This window comes from Protopterus annectens, chromosome 14.part0, assembly GCF_019279795.1.
Source record: "Protopterus annectens isolate FY-2018-M chromosome 14.part0, PAN1.0, whole genome shotgun sequence".
Classification (NCBI taxonomy): Eukaryota; Metazoa; Chordata; order Ceratodontiformes; family Protopteridae; genus Protopterus; species Protopterus annectens.
Genome location: NC_056748.1, coordinates 815,064,616 through 815,082,297, shown reverse-complemented (window position 1 = coordinate 815,082,297; position 17,682 = coordinate 815,064,616). Strand labels below are relative to the sequence as shown.

The 17,682-nt window shown below is 39.6% G+C and overlaps 1 protein-coding gene across 2 annotated transcripts in view; it reads right to left on the bottom strand.

Moving 5' to 3' along the window:
- Positions 1-17,682, bottom strand: part of PCGF6 (polycomb group ring finger 6) — a 362,217-nt gene that overhangs the window by 286,277 nt on the left and 58,258 nt on the right. For both annotated transcript variants that reach the window (XM_044056567.1, XM_044056568.1), the window contains exon 3: positions 1,782-1,878. In XM_044056567.1, coding sequence (XP_043912502.1) covers positions 1,782-1,878 — 97 coding nt within the window. The remainder of the gene's footprint in view (positions 1-1,781; positions 1,879-17,682) is intronic.

Here is a 17,682-nt window from a genome sequence, read left to right as displayed (position 1 = left end):
GTCTCCACGCCCAGGAAGGTGCCGGTAAAGCCGGAGAGATGGCGAAGAGGACTTGGCCAAGGCACTCCTCATGGCCCTGAAAGCCGGACCCCAGAATCCTGGGAGTGTCCGGTCTCCGAGCCGTGATAGCCGACGGAAGTCCCAAGCCGAAGCACCGAGGGAGGCTCGGAACCAGCATAGGTCCCAAACATCACCCCGGCTCCAGCCGAAGAAGTCCGCGTACCAAACTCGGACCCGAAGGCCCGGGTTGGAGTAAGGGTCGGAGCCGACTCTGAGATCTCCACCGGCTCCAACAGCACCTGCTCCGACGGAGCCGAAGCAGTCGGAGGAGGAATGGCAATGGGGTGGGCCAAGGTCATCGGCTCCGAAGCCAACTGGGTCGGAACCGAAACAAATTTTGGAAGACTGGGGACTGGAACAGTCTTTGGAGCACCCTGTCTATATCAGAATCTGACATTCTCGAAGACCGAGAGGAAACAGAACGGGTTCGAGACGGCCTCTCCATCGGCCCCAAAGGGCTAGGGGACCGGCTCCGAGGCGACTCGATGAGTATCGGCGCCGAGGGAATACACACACCAGATTCCATCGGTGCCGAGGTGGACTTCGGCACCGAGGAGGAAGTGTCTGAGCGGGCGACCCTTGTCGGCTCCGAGAGCAGCGGAGCCGACGAAGGTGACCCGCCTCGATGCCCCAGCCATCGGCTCCGAAGCCAGAGGAGTCGATACTGGTGGCATCGAGGCAGACCGTTCCGACCTCGGCTCCGAAGTCTTTGGAGCTGAAGGAGAGGCCTGCCTATGTCTCTTGGCGGTCGGATCCGACGGACTGGTCGGAACCGACGCCCTTTTCTTTTTAGCCGGAGAAGGAGAGGATGCCAAGGCTTCTTCAAAGGAAGGTTTAATTAACCCCTTAAGAATCAATTTATTTTTCCTCTCCTGGAGGACCCTTGAGGAAAAAGCGTGACATACGCTGCATGACTCCTGCAAGTGTTTTGCCCCTAAACAATATACACAGAGCGAATGATAGTCTGTGATAGACATTTTGAAACCACATTTCGAACATTTTTTAAAGCCCGAAGGCCTAGGAGTTTGTGACATTATATTAAACAATTCCAGTAACTTTGACAGGAAAGTAAACAACTATAGATTTACTGATGACAAACCTAAAAAATAGGCTTACAGTTATAGCTTAACGCAAACACTTCCTGTAAATGACAGGGAACTCTGAAACCCTGTAAAGTTTTAAAAGGGTTGACAGACCGGGAAGGCCCTGGATGAAGGGGGGGCCGAAATCAAACTCAACCCAATCACACACAACAAGTTTTCACAATCCAAACACACACAATAAGAGCGTTAGCCGTTAAAACAGCTTTTGTGACAAAAAACAGCAAAAAACTGACAGAAAAGTTAGTTAATAATAACTACTCAGCCCAGCCAGCTCGAGACCACGTCTTCGCAGGGAAGCGGCAAACGAGATCTGGGGGACTGGTAGTGGTGCATCCTGGGATATAGTAAGCTCAGCCAATAAGAGACTTCGCTCTTTGGCATAAGCGTGCCGAGTCGGAGCCGAGGGATCGGCTCCGAACCCATCAGTCAGAATGTAGGCGAGATAGGATCACATAACATGTTAAGTTACACCTTTGTACAACACAGGTATACACTTTAATGAAATAATGAGTGCTATTTAACAATCATTAGAAAGAAACTCAAGAAGCTTCCTGCATAATAGATATCACAAAAGTTAAATATTTTATATACAGTACTTTCCCACAACATTTAACTCACCTGATATTGTAAAGAGGTTGTGTCTGATGTACAATGATGTTGCATCTTGGACATCTATTGCTGTAGTAGAAATGTTTCACTATGCAACTTTTACAGACTGTTGAAATGAAGAAATTACATAGTTAAGGTACTGGAAATACATAACTAACAGAATTCTTTAAAAATGAAAGACAATGGTCACTACTTCTGTATCACTTTAGGAACAGATAATGTGATCAGACTCTCAATGCTTAAACTATGATGACAATTATGCACATTAATCACTTTTTAATGTTTACATAATCATATTATGGATTATTTACTATTAGAAATGCAACAGTAGATAACACTGTGAAAATACAGTAATGTGGAAGGTCCAAACTTGCCTCCTATTAAATAAATACCAAACTAACAACTTTCCATAAACTAAACCAGAGTTGAAAAAGAACAAAGAACTGAAGGTTGGCAAAGTGGAAAATAAGCATGCTCTCACATGATGCTTAAATGGAAATGTTTTAATTAAAGAGGGAGAAAAGGTACTGCACAGTCTGTCATTGAGAAGGCTGCAGCACAGCCTTTATGAGATTCGTATACAGCATTCTGTTTTAAGGGCCAGAAATGCATTCAAGGGTAGAAGATACTAACAGCAAAACTAGATACTGCAGGTAAAGGACATGAATGAACATGGCCATATGCTAACAAAACCACTACTACTGCAGCCACACCCAACAGTCAGAAAGTTTCAAGCACTGCAGACACCATAACTCAGTGTTCAGAAAAAAAACTATAAAATTTATATTTCTGACCTGGGAGAGTGTAAAAAAAATCAAACATGTTATTAGTTCTTAACAAAAGAATTGCAAGGTACAAGTGTTAGTATACTCACCACAGTAGCAAATGTATGAACAGAAGGATCACTGATGCAGGAACCTTCCTTTTCTAGGGAAACAGCCACAGACTTCTGCATGCCCTTCCAATCTAACTTCCAGAGCCTCTCCAGGGCAGAACATACACTGCAAACATTAGTCCTTATGTGGAACTGCTCTTCTACTGGAACATTTGTGAGTGGCCTTTTCATGGATTTGTGAAGGCTTTTAAAAAATTCAGCCAAAATAAGGTAAATTTTGCATAACGCACTAAACATTGCAAAATCGATAGCTATAAGCAGTTTCAAGTATGATTCTCACACTAGATGCTTATTCACTGAAGTCACATGGAAATAATGAATGGACACTTGCTTCATGGAAAAAGACAGACCTTGAGAAGTGAGGGCTGCTCTTTCTTTTAGCCAAATTGCCTACACATGTCTGAGGCAACAGAACAAGTCCATTTCCAGTCTAAAAATGTTTGAAAACTGTGGCAATCAGGCTGGAACAATGAACATTTACTGCAACCACATTTTACAAATAAGAAGAGAAACAGCAGTAGTGATTCTTATGAACATTTGTTCTAGCAGGAATACCCATGAAGACTTTTTACATCACAAATAAAATTCCTAGCTTCTGTTGCCACTGCATGTCAAAGAGCACCCATACACAAAAACTCAAGCAGAAACCACTTATCACATATTTCACTACAAAAAGAGTCGGAAAGATGAGCAAACTCATGTCCAAAACCAAAAATTGTTTGGAATACTTAAGGTATAAAACATCTGACTACAAATACCACACCTTACTGTCCTGGGCCTTATCAAGGAGGTAATGGCATTGACACTAGGAACAAGAAAATTCTGTTCCATTATGAACACCTGCTAAATTAATCTAGAAAACAGACTTCAATACACCACCTTTTTTCTGCTCAGGGTTTGGAAAGCACAAAGTATACACAGTAACAGTAGACTTTAAGAGGTGTCCTACAGCATTGCTGGCTTTTACCAGCCAGCCACCTCAGCAGAGAATCCATTTGTCCACATCAAACAACCAGAAGACTACAAGATGTCGTACACTGAGTAAAGGCTTACTTTCAGCTCTCCAAGTGTGAGGACAGAAACTCAGAAAACAGAGCCAGTGAATTTGTCTTTTGGGTAAATTTCAGTTACTGGGTAGCAAGTGCACTGCCTGGAAGGCAGCGAAGAAGAAATGCAGAGACCCTGAAATAAAATCAAGTACAAAAGGTGAGGAGAAAACACTGTCTGGGAAGAATCCTGCAGCTGTACAGCAAAAAGCAATTCATGCTCCAGCTGTGGTGCAAGACATGACTTCCAGTATTCTAGAAAGAATAAGTCAGATGTGCTCAGAGCCGATTAAAATAAACAATGAAGCTGATGCATATCAACTCAAACAACAAAAGACTAAAAAAAATGAAAGAAGCTTTAAACAGATACTCGGATACGTTAATAAAACTGTAACAATCAGAGGTCAAAACAAAAAAAAAAAGTCTGGTTGAGTAGGAGACTGCTCAAGAAGGGTAATTCAAAAAATGGTAGAATTGCAGGACACAGCACATAGGAAAAACTTGAGACTTTATGCTGCACCAAAGAAACTGGAGTAACAGACTGTATTAATTTTATGAAAGCACAAACAACAAACTGGACCTGTATTCCACAACATGAATTGACTGAATGGGTACACTGTGTATATGCACAGCAGGAGTATCAATTAAAAGGGCTCACCCTGTGTATGCTCCAAATCTGGTTATGAGAAAGCAGTCAAGACCTCCAAAAGTAAAGATGCAATCCTACCAGCAGAAAGAGTTGATTCTGACTAAACTGTGGAAGAATAACAAAGTACTAAGAGATGGAAACAAGAGTGTTTGTGGAAAATGATTACTCACTGTACACCAGAAGAGGAGGAGTAAATTTATTCCAACGATCAAGTAATGTCGAGAAGCATGTTGTGAGATTCAAGCTGCTGTACCCAGCTATTTTCTGAATATTTTTATTCCTAGAGGGTCAAAATCATTTATGATGCAGAACAGGCTAAAGAGGAAATGCAACATTTTGTCCAACAAAAAGTGAGCTGTCAAACAAAAGGGGACGTTGATTCATACTCTTCTGATAATAAAGCTCATAGAGAGAGACTTTGCCAGTGAAACATTTTCCAATGATCCAAAGGAAAATGCTCAACAGACAGAGAAAAGCAGAGGAGCTGACTAGAAGAACTGGGAGTACTTTGGAAATGAACCACAGACTGGAGTTGGTGGATCATAGGAGGTTACTAGGCTAACAAACCCATGGCCCTTATAAACCTAGCAAAGTTCAAGCAGTGTTCCCAAGGGTGTCTGGTTCAAGTAGACACTAAAACCAGCACCTACTGCCCCTGTCCAAGAGGGACACAGGTGGAACCCCTAAGGTGAATTTCTGGTTACCCATCCAATCCTCCAAATTACGCTTAAATAGGGCCAATGAGGGGCTTTGTTTAACATGAACAGGAAGCTTGTTCCAAAACGTGGAGCAACTTCTGCAAGACAAATCGGTCTCTCTAGCAAGTTTTGTTGATGTAAAATAACAGGTTAAGGTCCTTTCAGCGAGTGACCTGTATGCCATTTGACTTGTGAATGTGCAGCATTACCACTGGACAGCGCAATGCTGCAGCAGTAGCGTTGCCACCTTACAACAAGGGGTTCTCCAGTTTGACTCGGCTGGGGTGCCTTCTCTGTGGAGTCTGCATGTCCTTCCTGCGTTCATGTGGGTTTCCTTTGGGTGCTCCGGTTTCTTCCCACAGGAGTGTTTCTCTCTGGGCCTCTGCTGAAAATTGGCTCTGTTCCAAGTCGGACTTTCCCAGTAAACAAATGTTAAATTAATAAAATAAATAAATAAAAATTAAAGCTGGGTCAAAGATGCCTACATCACGTCTGAGCAGTCTGTATGACACAGAGTAAAGTGACAATGATTAGAGTCTGTCTGCATAAGACAGATTTTGAAGACCCTAATTTTTCTTTGTAAAGAACCTTTGTGGCCTCTCCAATTGATACAGGTGTTCAGAAAGGAACATACCAAAGAGAGCATTGTACTCTCTTACTGGCCTGATGAGGGAGGAGTACAGGTGGTTATAACCTCTTTTTCTGAAGGCAATGCGCTTACTTAGGAGAGAAGAAATATAAAATGCCCTTCTTACCACTACTGAGACATGCTGATTGAAGTTGAGGTTTCTGTTGGCATGTGTGCCCAGATCTATCACCACTGACTGTGTACTTAGTGCGTTGTTACTGATGTGGTAGTTTGCAGGAACATCACCCTTGCCGAATAGGATGACAAATTTAATGCAAACGATGCATTAAGACCATGACTTTGGCACCAGTCATTAGTCTGCAGTAAGACCTTCTTGCAGGATATTGACATTGCTAGGGATTTCAATGATCACTCTCAGTTTGTAGTCATCAGCAAACTTTATCAGCCACAGTCCTTTAGTTTCAGCCTGTACTTCGGAAAAAATGGATTCTCAACAGTAGGGGTCCCAGAATCGATCCCTGTGGAAGACCACTGGTTACGGGTCTGCAGGAGGTGATGGAGTCCCCTATTTTGACCGTACGAGTTCCATCAGTAAGGCAGTTTGCAACTCACCTGACAATATTTGATACCCAGCTGGGTAAGTTTATCAACTGATGCCTGACTGGGAGATTATGTCAAAGGCCTTGGCTAAGTCTAAGTAGGCTGTATGCACAGATTTGCCCTCATCTAAGGCTTTAGTGACTGCCTCAATGAAGTCCACCAAGTTAAACAGGCATGATTTCCCTTTGACAAAGCCAAACTGGGTGGGGTTGAGTATATGGAAATTACCTACATCTTTGTTAATAAAGTCCATGATGATGCATTCCATGGCCTTGCAGATAAGACTGGTCAGGTTAACAGGTCTATTAGTCCGTGAATGCAACCCCTTTGTGCAAAGGGATGACAGTAGCTGTTTTCCATTCCACTGGGACAAAGCTAGTCCTTAAGCTGTTGTTAAAAAGCCTGCTCAATGCTGATGCTAATTCCTGTTTTAACCCATGTAGAACACAGCCCAGGTTGTTGTCTGGTCCCATGGAGGCTGTGTTTTTGGCCTTCGAGAGAGTGTTTAAGACCTACTACTCGGATATTGGGTGAGGGACAGGTGCTAAGAGATGCTTCAGGGTATATGTGGTGGGAACAGCGGAGTTTAGTTTTCACTGAACCTGTCAGCCAGCAGGTTTGCTTTAACCACAAGTTCTGTATATGTGGTACCATTAATTAAGAGTTCAGCGCAAATCTAGGCCTTACCTTTGAGGTTACGGATGTAACTAGAGAATGCCTTGTGCTTATCCTCAGAGAAGCTAATATGAATTTGCAGTTAGCTTTGGAGGACTTTACAAGGAGTCTGATTTGCTTGCTGAAGTTGAGGAGGGAGTGTTTCCAGTTTTGAAACCATTCCTTCCTACTCTTAGACAGCAATTTCATTCTCCTATTGTATAGCTTATTAACGGCAGCTGTCCACCAGGCAGGTTTGTTTTTCCTTGAAGATCTTGCTTTGGTTCTATCAGGTATAGCAGAGTCAATACAACGGTACAGGTGCTCATATAAAGCATTGGTGCAGAACTCAGCAAAGGTATCTGTTCCATCAGTGTGGGGGGAAGGCTATGAAGCTATTTACGCTGTCACATAAGAGGCTGTAACTGGCCTCAGAGAAGATTTGTAGTCTACTTGCTGCTAAGGGGGTTCTTTTGTTGCAGTTACGTCTAGCGAGACTCACTTGTGGTCAGATCTCACCAGGGATGGCCACACACTGGGGGGTCATGCAATGGTCTCCCATGTTGGTCAGTACCAGATATAGGATGTTTTAGCCCCTTGTAGGTGTCAACCAGCTGGTCTAGGGCACTGGAGTTAAAGTCCAGGAACATTTGGGCAACTGAGTTAGAACACATATAATTTACCTAGCCAATGGATGGGTAATTAAAGTCACCCAAAACCAGGGTGTTTGGTTGTATCTTGTTTGACTCAAGTAGGCTGAGTGGATGTCCTGATTCATGGAGCGAGTCCTGTAGCTGGCAATGACCTGAAGAGGGGTCTTACCTACAGTCAACTTCACCTGAAGTAATTCCAGGGAATCATGCTGTGTGTATTTATCTTTAATGAATATTGATACAACACCTCCTTTAGTTCTCATGCCTTCAGTTTGTGGTGTGAATGTGCGGAAGGAAATAAAACAAGAGAATAAAACCAACAACTTGAAATTAACGAATAAGTGTGGAATTATAAAGCATTAAATCACTTTTGTGAAATATGGCTAAACAAGAAAAACTGGAAATATTAGACTTTTTTGACATTGCTAAACGTGTAAGGTGGCTCCAAAACATTTGCCCTATTTCATGCCATTAATCTTTGGAAGAACATTAAATGTAAAGGAAGAGGAAGGAAAGAAGTAACTTAAGTAAAAATGTTTTTGTTCTTAACAGCATTTCTCATGAAACATTTAATGGGCTAAACTGCATTTTTATAGTAAAGCATTTCAGTTATTTTTGTATGTTATAAGGATGCTAAAGTAAACAGGTATCCCTTTTTTCTCTCTACTGCTTTCTTTATTTTTTAGTTTTAAGAAATGCAGGCACTACAATGTAAAAAGAGAAGAGAGCCTGAACAAAAACATGTTTAAGATAACAGGCCCTAATCCTGAGTTGTTCAGGTGGGGTATAAAAGTATACAGATAATGATATAAGAGTTTATTTGATTTTTCTTACTTCTGCATAGGGGAATGACTGGAATAAGGCCCTTGGCTTGATCTAAAAAGTTTTAAGTGGACGCAAGTAAAAAGTATGAAAAGTTTTCTTTCAGCAAATAAATGTTCACAGCATTAACATGAGAAGCTTGTAGCTAAAGGCAACCAAGTATGCGGTTCCTTTGTTTCTATGCAGACAAGATGATAAGAGGGCAATACTTTTTTAAAGCTAAAAGGTAATATTTTCTAAAAACATTCAAGTTGTTTTCCACATTTTTGAAAGGAATAGAGATAAAACAAAAACAGACAAGCAAGTAGAATCACAGGCTGTAACATGAATCTATCATGGATAACCTTAATTATACGTTAATTAAATGTCTATGAGTGTAGATGTCAATTTGGCATAATTGTTCCTATACGGAGGATTAAACTTGTATTAAGTTAACAGGTTATGAGGGTATTCTGGCATTTTTATTTATTTATTTATTTATTTATTTTTTTAAGGGTTTTCATTACAACAAGTTTTGTAAGATGCGACACAGGTTCAAATGGGCACGACAAGAAACAAATGTATAAAGGATCAACTTGCCAATTATTACTGCATGCATGTAATACAAAAGTTGAAAACAGACTTTTTTTTTTTAAAGTTATCCATAACAACTATGAATAATAACTCCTTATCATATTGGCATTGCTTTCCATATTACCCAAGAAGGTGGATGATCATCAGATATATACAAAAAAGGGTACTGAACTACATTAAGAAATGTAGAGTGCAAATAGCCTATAACATTTGTAAAGAACTGAGCATATAAATTTGATAAAGAAAATGATTTCTAGATGACTACTCAGAGGTATATCTGGGAAAAAGGAAAAGGGGGATACTTATATTAACTGCCAAAGTGAGCTAACAATAATGACAGAAGAAAAAAGATAATAATGGTAGATTTGTGGTAGTAAAGGGCTAATGGCAAGAGAGGAGGATAATGTTGGCGTGTATTTATATTAAACCTAAAACTGCTACAATGGAACTTAAGAAAATTCTGGAAGAAATACTCAGCTTTCAGCAAGGAATATTACTGAAAGGCGGAGACCGAAATTTGATTTGCAACAGTGAGGATGTATCCGGGAGGCCTGGGAGGGAAAATACATCAAAAGACAGACTTTTTTTAATAAATTTCTGAAAATATTTGGCATGGAATATGTAAATTCAGTAGTAGAAACTCTGAGAGAATTGACATATTACTCCAAGATACAACAACTAGGCTAGACATAAATTATATATCACAGGAACATGTGCATTTAATTGAAAGTTTTGATATACATCCAATAACTATTTCAGATCACACGCCAATAGTAACCAAGACAAAAATGCAGGGTAATAAAGTAAACAAACAATGGTACTTCCCCACATATCTGTTAAAAAAAGAGCAATTTAAAGAAAGGTTAGTGTAAACTATTCAGGAGTTATTAGGGAAGACAGAAATTCCTTCAAAAGATACAACAAGGGAGTGGGATAAAACGAAAGTGGAGGTTAAAAATAAAGTAGAAATAAAAGAATAAGAGATATGTTTAAGTAACAAAAATTACTTAGAGAGACTGACAAATGTTAAACTAATGCAAAATAAGGGGAATCTGACAGAAAGAGGAAGCACAACTACAGAGTACTAAAAAAGAAAATAAAGGACTACCTGGATAATATGCATGGATTCGCTGTAAAGCAACTGTTTGTTTTTTTTAAATAACTCCAGAGCACAAAAACTTTTAGCACAATGACTCAAAAAAACAGAGTAGAAAGGGTTATTTCCAAGCTTATGGCGCCTACAATAAGGAAAATAACCAAAGATCCTGTAAAAGTATTAGAAATATTTTGAAAATTTTAGGAAAATCTATATATAAAGCAGATAAATATGGAAATCAAGAAAAAGCACAAATGGAAATATTTATGGAAGAATTAAATATGCCAAGGTTAGAGGTACATGAGGCGCAATTAACATTTAGGATAGGAGGAGATGAGATAAAAATGGTTATATATAACCAATCTGTAGGAAAGTCTCCAGAAACAGTTGGTATTCCTGTGGAAGTTTGGAAGCTAGGAAGGAAGAAAGTGATAAAGATCTGGAAGGTTTTGTTTAACAATATTTTAAAATGAGGGGAAGCAACAACATGCTGGAAGAAAGCTGTGATGGCTGTAATACCCAAGGATGATAAAGACCCATCAGATCCAGCTTCACATAGGCCCACTTCAATTATAAACCGTGACCATAAAGTGTTTATGTCTATAATGGCTAAAAGAATAGCAAAGGTGTTGCCAAAATTGATAGATCTGGATCAATATGGCTTTGTAGAGGGAAGCAGAATCTAAGAAAAAACACTATTGTTGGTGGGTCTTGATGCACAGAATGCATGTGACAGATGAAGCTGGGATTCTATGAGTAGGGCAATGGAAGTGTCTGCATTCCCTGACACAATAATAAGGTCAATTAGGAGGATATATGAGGCATCAGAGGTGAAAATTAAAGTTAGGGGTTCCTCTTTGATATATTCTGTGTGAAAAGTGTAACCAGGCAGGGGTGCCATCTTTCCCCTTTGCTGTTTGCATTACATTTATAACCACTAGCAAAGAAAATAAGAGACTCGGAAATTCAAGGATACAACTGGTAAGATAACCAAGAAAGCCTTATTTACATGTAGTATTACTTCATACCCGACAAAACCATAAAGGGCATGTCAGTGTTGTGGATCACAGTTTCAAGTCTTTTTGGGATACAAAATTAATGAAGATAAAAAAAGAGGCAATAGCTGTAAACAACATACTCACACACACATTGGTTCAGCAATACCCATGTTTATGGGAAAATGATAAAATGAAGTACTTAGGAGTATGGGTTAAAAGGAGTATGACAGCTAAGGAAATGTGGGAAAAGACTAAACAAAAGATAATACAAAACCTGAGGAAGCTGGAGCTATTTGTTAATAGATATAAATAAGATACAAGCAGTGAAAATGTTTTAGCCCCTTTAGTTTTATACACAGTTCAGGCATATTTTTTTTTATCAACCAGAATAGAAATTGTGTATAGCAATTAATAAAGAATTGAAGGATTTTACCTGGGAGGGGAAGAGGGCAAGAGTCAAGTGGGAGAAGTTGATCCTGCCAAATCAAACAAGTTGGTTTGGGACTGCCTCACATGAAGGGATACTTTTTGAGCTATACAGTTAAGACTTCTATACACAGAACAAGCAGAAAGCTATAATTCAATGTGGAAAGGGATGATGATAAAATGGGGGAACTCAAGAAATAAGGTGTAAGTGGGACTCTGGATGCAGATCCTTAAGGAGAACAATAGCCATATAGAACATTATATTCATAAAGTAGCAGTAAGTATTCTTAGAACTCAGACAACATACAGATGGAAAAAATAAATTCTGCCAATAGGGATGGCTCTAATTAGGGGCACAGTGAATTGGCAAGAGGGGGCAGGAAATTACTGGAGAAAAATGGCAAATGAACTAAGGTATTGGGAGCAAGTAATTAGAGAGGGAAAGGTAAGAGAATGGGAAGGGGGCAAGAAGACATCTGGATGGCAGGCTAGAAACTACCTTCCCTATCAAGAATTTATATCAAAGTATAGGCAAACAGAAATGGAGAGGGAAATGCTAAGTGAAAGACCAGCACTGCTTGAGTTTTTAGTAGAATCTAAATCAGAAGCTATTATTAAGTTATATTTAGTAGTGCTTATGAAATACTACTTGATACCAGTTGGCATAATGGTGAAGGTCTTTGCCTCCCATGCACAAGATACAAGATTTAATCCTGATCTCTGGCCAATGCTCGTTTGGAGTTTGTATGTTTGCCCTGTGTCTCTGTGGGTTTTTTCCCACCTCTGGAAAACATGCTGAGTGTTTCCATCTCAAACTCCCCAATGAACAGAGAAGTGGGCAGTATCACATATGCTACATGGTGCCCCGTAGGGGGGTGGAGTTGTACAGGCCAACTGCTTTGGGCATCTAATGTGATGCACAGTATCCTCAAAATAAGAGAACAAAGATCACAAACTGCATGCCATGGCAGGGCCAGCCACTCAACAGTGTAAAATATTGCTCTAGGTGACTTGGTCGTGTTGACTAATGTCGCCAAATGGGCATGGGAATTTGCAGGTGATAAGTGGGTTGAGGACCTGTCCTACTCAGACCTACATCAGGGACCCATACTAATGGTGGGAGGGGTGTATGTGCCTCTACTGGCCAGTGTGTGCCCACCATAAAGCCCAGCAGCCCTGGATCAATAAGCTACTGGCTGGCCTGTGTCCAGTGGCCCAGCATATGTTACCTGGTATAGCTCTGTTGAGTGAAAACTGGACATAAAACCAATCAACCTGCACTACACACAATGAAGGCTCACTAACAGGAAGCAGCTTGGAAGTGGATGACATGATGGAATGGGAAGAGGTTGCACATCCTATGTATCCAAGATACAAGACAGAAGGGCAGTGCAGCAAACACACTTGGCTTGGGATCCTGAGTTGACTACTCGGGAGGAGGTCAGGCTAGAAATTGTGTGGGGATTGTGGTGAGAGAGAGGGGCTTCAGAAGGCAGTGAGGGATATAGTCAGAATTAGTGACAGACTCAATTCAATCAGACTCCAATGTAATGATCAGCCGAGATTATGAAAACTGCCCTATGCCCCACAGCAGGGTTATGACAGTGAGAAAAACAGTGCATTCATACATCAGTTGAAGGACCTACTAAATAAAAGCATGACAACAAGAATTGGCGTTGATAATGGGTGACTTGCATGCACATATCGGAATAGAAATAACAGGCACTGGTGTAGAAATAGTGATTGCAATGTCATCTCCAGTGAAGCAGTCAACCCACAGCATAAACGATTCATTGTCAAAATCAGTTGCAAGCAGTGGTCAGAGAAGAAAGGAGTTACAATAGCAAAGAAGAGGGGACTGGAGGTACTCTACCAGCTTCTAGAAAGTGATTTGGTTGGTGGCGCAAAGAAACTATACAAGGTTGCAAAACAAAAACAGAAACATAAAGAAGACAGTCAGACACTCTTCATAAGGGATGCCAGCAACAACCTGCTCACCAGTCCACAGGACAAAGGCAGATGGAAAGAGTATTTCCATCAAATTCTAAATGAAGAAATGCCCACAGAAGCTGTACTGCCCCAGACACAGCCTACGATGAGAGAAGAAGAAGAGCCCACCCTAGGAGAAGTAAAAATAGCACTAAGGAAAATTAAATCAGAGAAGGCAACAGGCTCAGATGAGGTCACAGCAAATATGATAAAGATGCTGGGTGACATAGGAGACAAAGGACTCCTGAGGGTACTCAATGCAGTATGGACAGAAAGGTGCATCCCAGATGACTGGAGAAAAAGCATAGTCATGCAAGAACAAATGGGACATTCACAACTGTGGGCAGTACAGAGATATCAAACTACTATCACACTGCATGAAAGTTGTGGAGAGTGATCGATAAACGGATATGCAGAGTAGTAGAAAGTAAGATGGGAGATAAGCAGTTCGGATTCAGATCAGGATGCAGCAGAACTAACCCGATGTTTGCAATGAGACAGACAGCAAAGAAGCTACAGATGAGGAAAGAGTCTAACTGGGCATTCCTAGACTTGCAGAAAAGCAGATGACATGGTCCCAAGAAAGCCAATTTGGGCGGTACTGCTGTGCTTTGAAGTCCCAGAAACATTGCTAGAATTAGTGCAGGCTACATGCAAGGACCCAATGACTCAAGTATGAAGTGTTCAGACTCACAGAGGGGTTCCCAGTAGGAGTGGGTGTGCACCAGGGTTCAGCTCTGAGCTCACTGCTGTTCACACTGGTGATGGACTACATTAGTAAACAGGTCAGAGGGAACAGGTCAACAAAGTTGTTGTATGCAGATGACATAACTTCACAGGCAGACTGAGCATTAACTTCAGCAAAAGCTAGGAGAATGGAACGCAAAACTGAAAGCACATGGGGTGAAATGAAGTACAGGTAAGACGGTAATGGCAGCAAATTGGGGAAATCAAAGAAGCTGAGAATTGAGACAGAAGGAAAGACAGTAGAACAGGTTAACAGTTTTGAAGCATCTGAGAGGGGTAGTTCAAGAGAAGGGAGTCCTAATGAAGAGGTCAAACCTAGAATCAAAGGGACTGCAGCCAACTTGGCATAGAGTGTCAAGTGTAGTGTACGACAGAAGAATGCCAATGAAGAAAAGTAAGGTATACAAAACAGTGGTGCGACCTGTACTACTGTATGGTACAGAAACCCGGGCAGTAAAGGAAGAGCAGATGAGAAAGCTAGAGGTGATGGAAATGAAGTACCCGAGAAGGGTGGTAGGATGCACACTGTGGGACAGAAGAGCAGAAGTCAAAGTAGCTCCAATTGCAGAAAAGATCAATGAGAACAGATTACGGTAGTTCAGGCACATGTGCAGAAAATTCTTATAAGCAAAAACAAGTAACCGTAAAGTAATGTGGCTCCCAAAAAACGCATAAACAATGTAAAATGTATAAAAACTGTGCCAACAAGACAGTTGTAGGGAAAAACAAATTATTAAAAAAAAAAAGAAAAGAAAAAAAAGAAGTGAGCGCTTTTGCGATATTCAAATCGCTTCATCAGACTAATGCACACTTTGGAAAGCCACTCTTTTGAACAATACATGAGCCAATCAGGTTAATCTGTACTCATAAACCACCAATAAGAAGTTGAATTCAAACAATACAGAACATATACATACAACACAATAGATACTATTTAAATATAAAATATACTATCATTAATCATAGGAACAAAAAAATATGTATACATTTATTAGTGTGAACATTTAGTGTCTGAGTGGTCTTGTTTTAAGGAAGGGTTTAAGTGAAACCACTTCATTTAACCCAGGTGGTCTGTCAGCATTAAAATATAAAATCCATTTTTATTCTGCCATTTCTGTAATAGAAGCAAATATAAGAGGTGGAGATATAAAAACTATTACTTCTAATACAAAAAAAACTTAAATGCATGTTTTAGACCTTCCTTATTCACATGTTGCTCTAAGACACTAGTCTCTATTATTCCTAATGTCCCTACAATGTTCAAGAATCCTATCTTTTGAAAGACGATTTGTCTTTCCTATATAAAATGCATAACAAGTCTGACAATAGCTGAAATAAACAATTTTTTTTGTTTTACAATCGGCATATAAATCAAACTCAATTTTAACCTTGAGTAATGGATGAGTAAATGTAGTGCCTGAATATATACAGTTGCAAGCAATATAATTTATACATGTGTATGTCCCTTTTCTACAAGAAACATTTCCTTTTTGTCTATAGGATTTATAACATAGATGCCTTCTAAAGGATTTATTGTTTCTAAATGTAAAGTTAGGTATGTCTCCAATAACTCCTTTAAGCTCTTTTATCTTTGTTAAAATATTCCAGTTGTTCTTTATTATATCACAAAAGATGTTAATGTCACTTGAGTAGGGGAGTAATATTCTAAGCGTGTTGTCAATATTAGGGTTACCATAATTACTCTATTCTCTCGTTCGGAGAAATATGGTTTACCCTTTCCATTTCTTCCCCTTTTCACACTACTAATGCACCTATCTGTCTCTGGTTCTCTATAGCCACGAGCTAGGAATTCCTCTTTTAACAGTTCAGTAGCATTATTCAGTTCTTCTTTGTTATTATATAACTTCATGAATCTGGGGAATTGTCCCCTCATCACATTTTTACTAACATGTCTTAGGTGCATGCTGTTTTTATGAAGTAGGGAGTTTCTTGACTTTCTATATAGACTTGTCTCTATCTTACTTAAGTCCAGTTTTCTCACTGTAACATCTAAAGAATCTATTTGTGTCACGGGCTATTTATATGTAAACCTTAAAAAAACTTGTCTTCGTATGTAGATATATAACAAACTCTTCCAACATCTGTTGTGTTCCTCCCCTCAAGAGAAACATATATACAAAATGCTTATACCATATGATGTAATCCCTATACATGTTCCGTTTAAGTATTGACGTAGTTTCCCATTGTACAAGGGCCAAGCTGACGTAGCTATTGGTACATGCAGTCCACATATCTATGCCTTTCTGCAGAAAAAAGTCATCATTAAATACGAAAACATTATTCTCAAGGATCAGTTCTAATAGTGTACAAATCCACTTCACTTTGTCATTCGTGAAGTCCTGTCTGGTACTCAGATGTACCCTGACTTTCAGTCCCGCATTCATTGGGGATTACTGGAAATAGTGATCCAATATCTAAGGTAACAAAATAGTACCGATCATTTAAACCAGTAGTTTTAACATACAATTCCTACAAAAACATTTTAGTATACTTCAACACCATCTCACGTTTCAACTACATGATGTAAATTCTTTTCTACAAAAATAAAAAGTGGCTCTGTGGCCCAGCACTTACCAGATACAATGGGTCTCACTGGGGGACATTTACGGTCTTTGTGGATCTTAGCAAGTTTGTATATCATTGGAATCAGTGGTAATTCAACATTAAAGTAATTGAACAGATCCTCTGTTATCATGTTCGTCATCAATAAATCAAATACATAAAAAGGCACCTTCTCTGTTGCACACATATACGTATGTTCATTATACAACAATTTCAATATTTGCTTTAGGTACATTCCTCTAACCATTACTATAATCCCCCCTCCCTTATCTGCTGGTCTAATTTCAATAGATTTGATATTTTTTAGTTCCCATAATGCAGTATATTCATCACACAATAGCTGAAATAAACAATATCTTTGATTTTTATGATGATTTTAAAACAAACTCAATTTTAACCTCGTGTAATGGATGAGTAAAGTTGGTGCCTGAATATACATATACATATATATATATATATATATATATATATATATATATATAGATAGAGAGAGAGAGTTGCAAGCAGTACAATTTCGACATGTGTATGCCCCTTTTCTACTAGAAACATTTCCCTTTTTTCTATAGGATTTATAACATAAATGACTTCTAAGTGATTTATTATTTCTAAATGTAAAGTTAGATACATCTCCAAGGTTCTATACTACCAGATTGAAACTTTAGTTGCTTGAATACCTAAAGATCGATCTGGTGATATCGAAATCCGAAAACTGCGAACGGACGATTTCAGACAGGGAAAGAATTCCCTTGGCTGTTATGCGGATTATGCCCTTTTATCCAATGTAGAGCGATCTTGACATTGCTATATTTAGTTAGGGGGTGTGTGGGGGGCACAGCCTCCCTCCCCGATTTGGTTTTAAAAGTTTTTTTTTCATATGACCAAGGGGAATTCT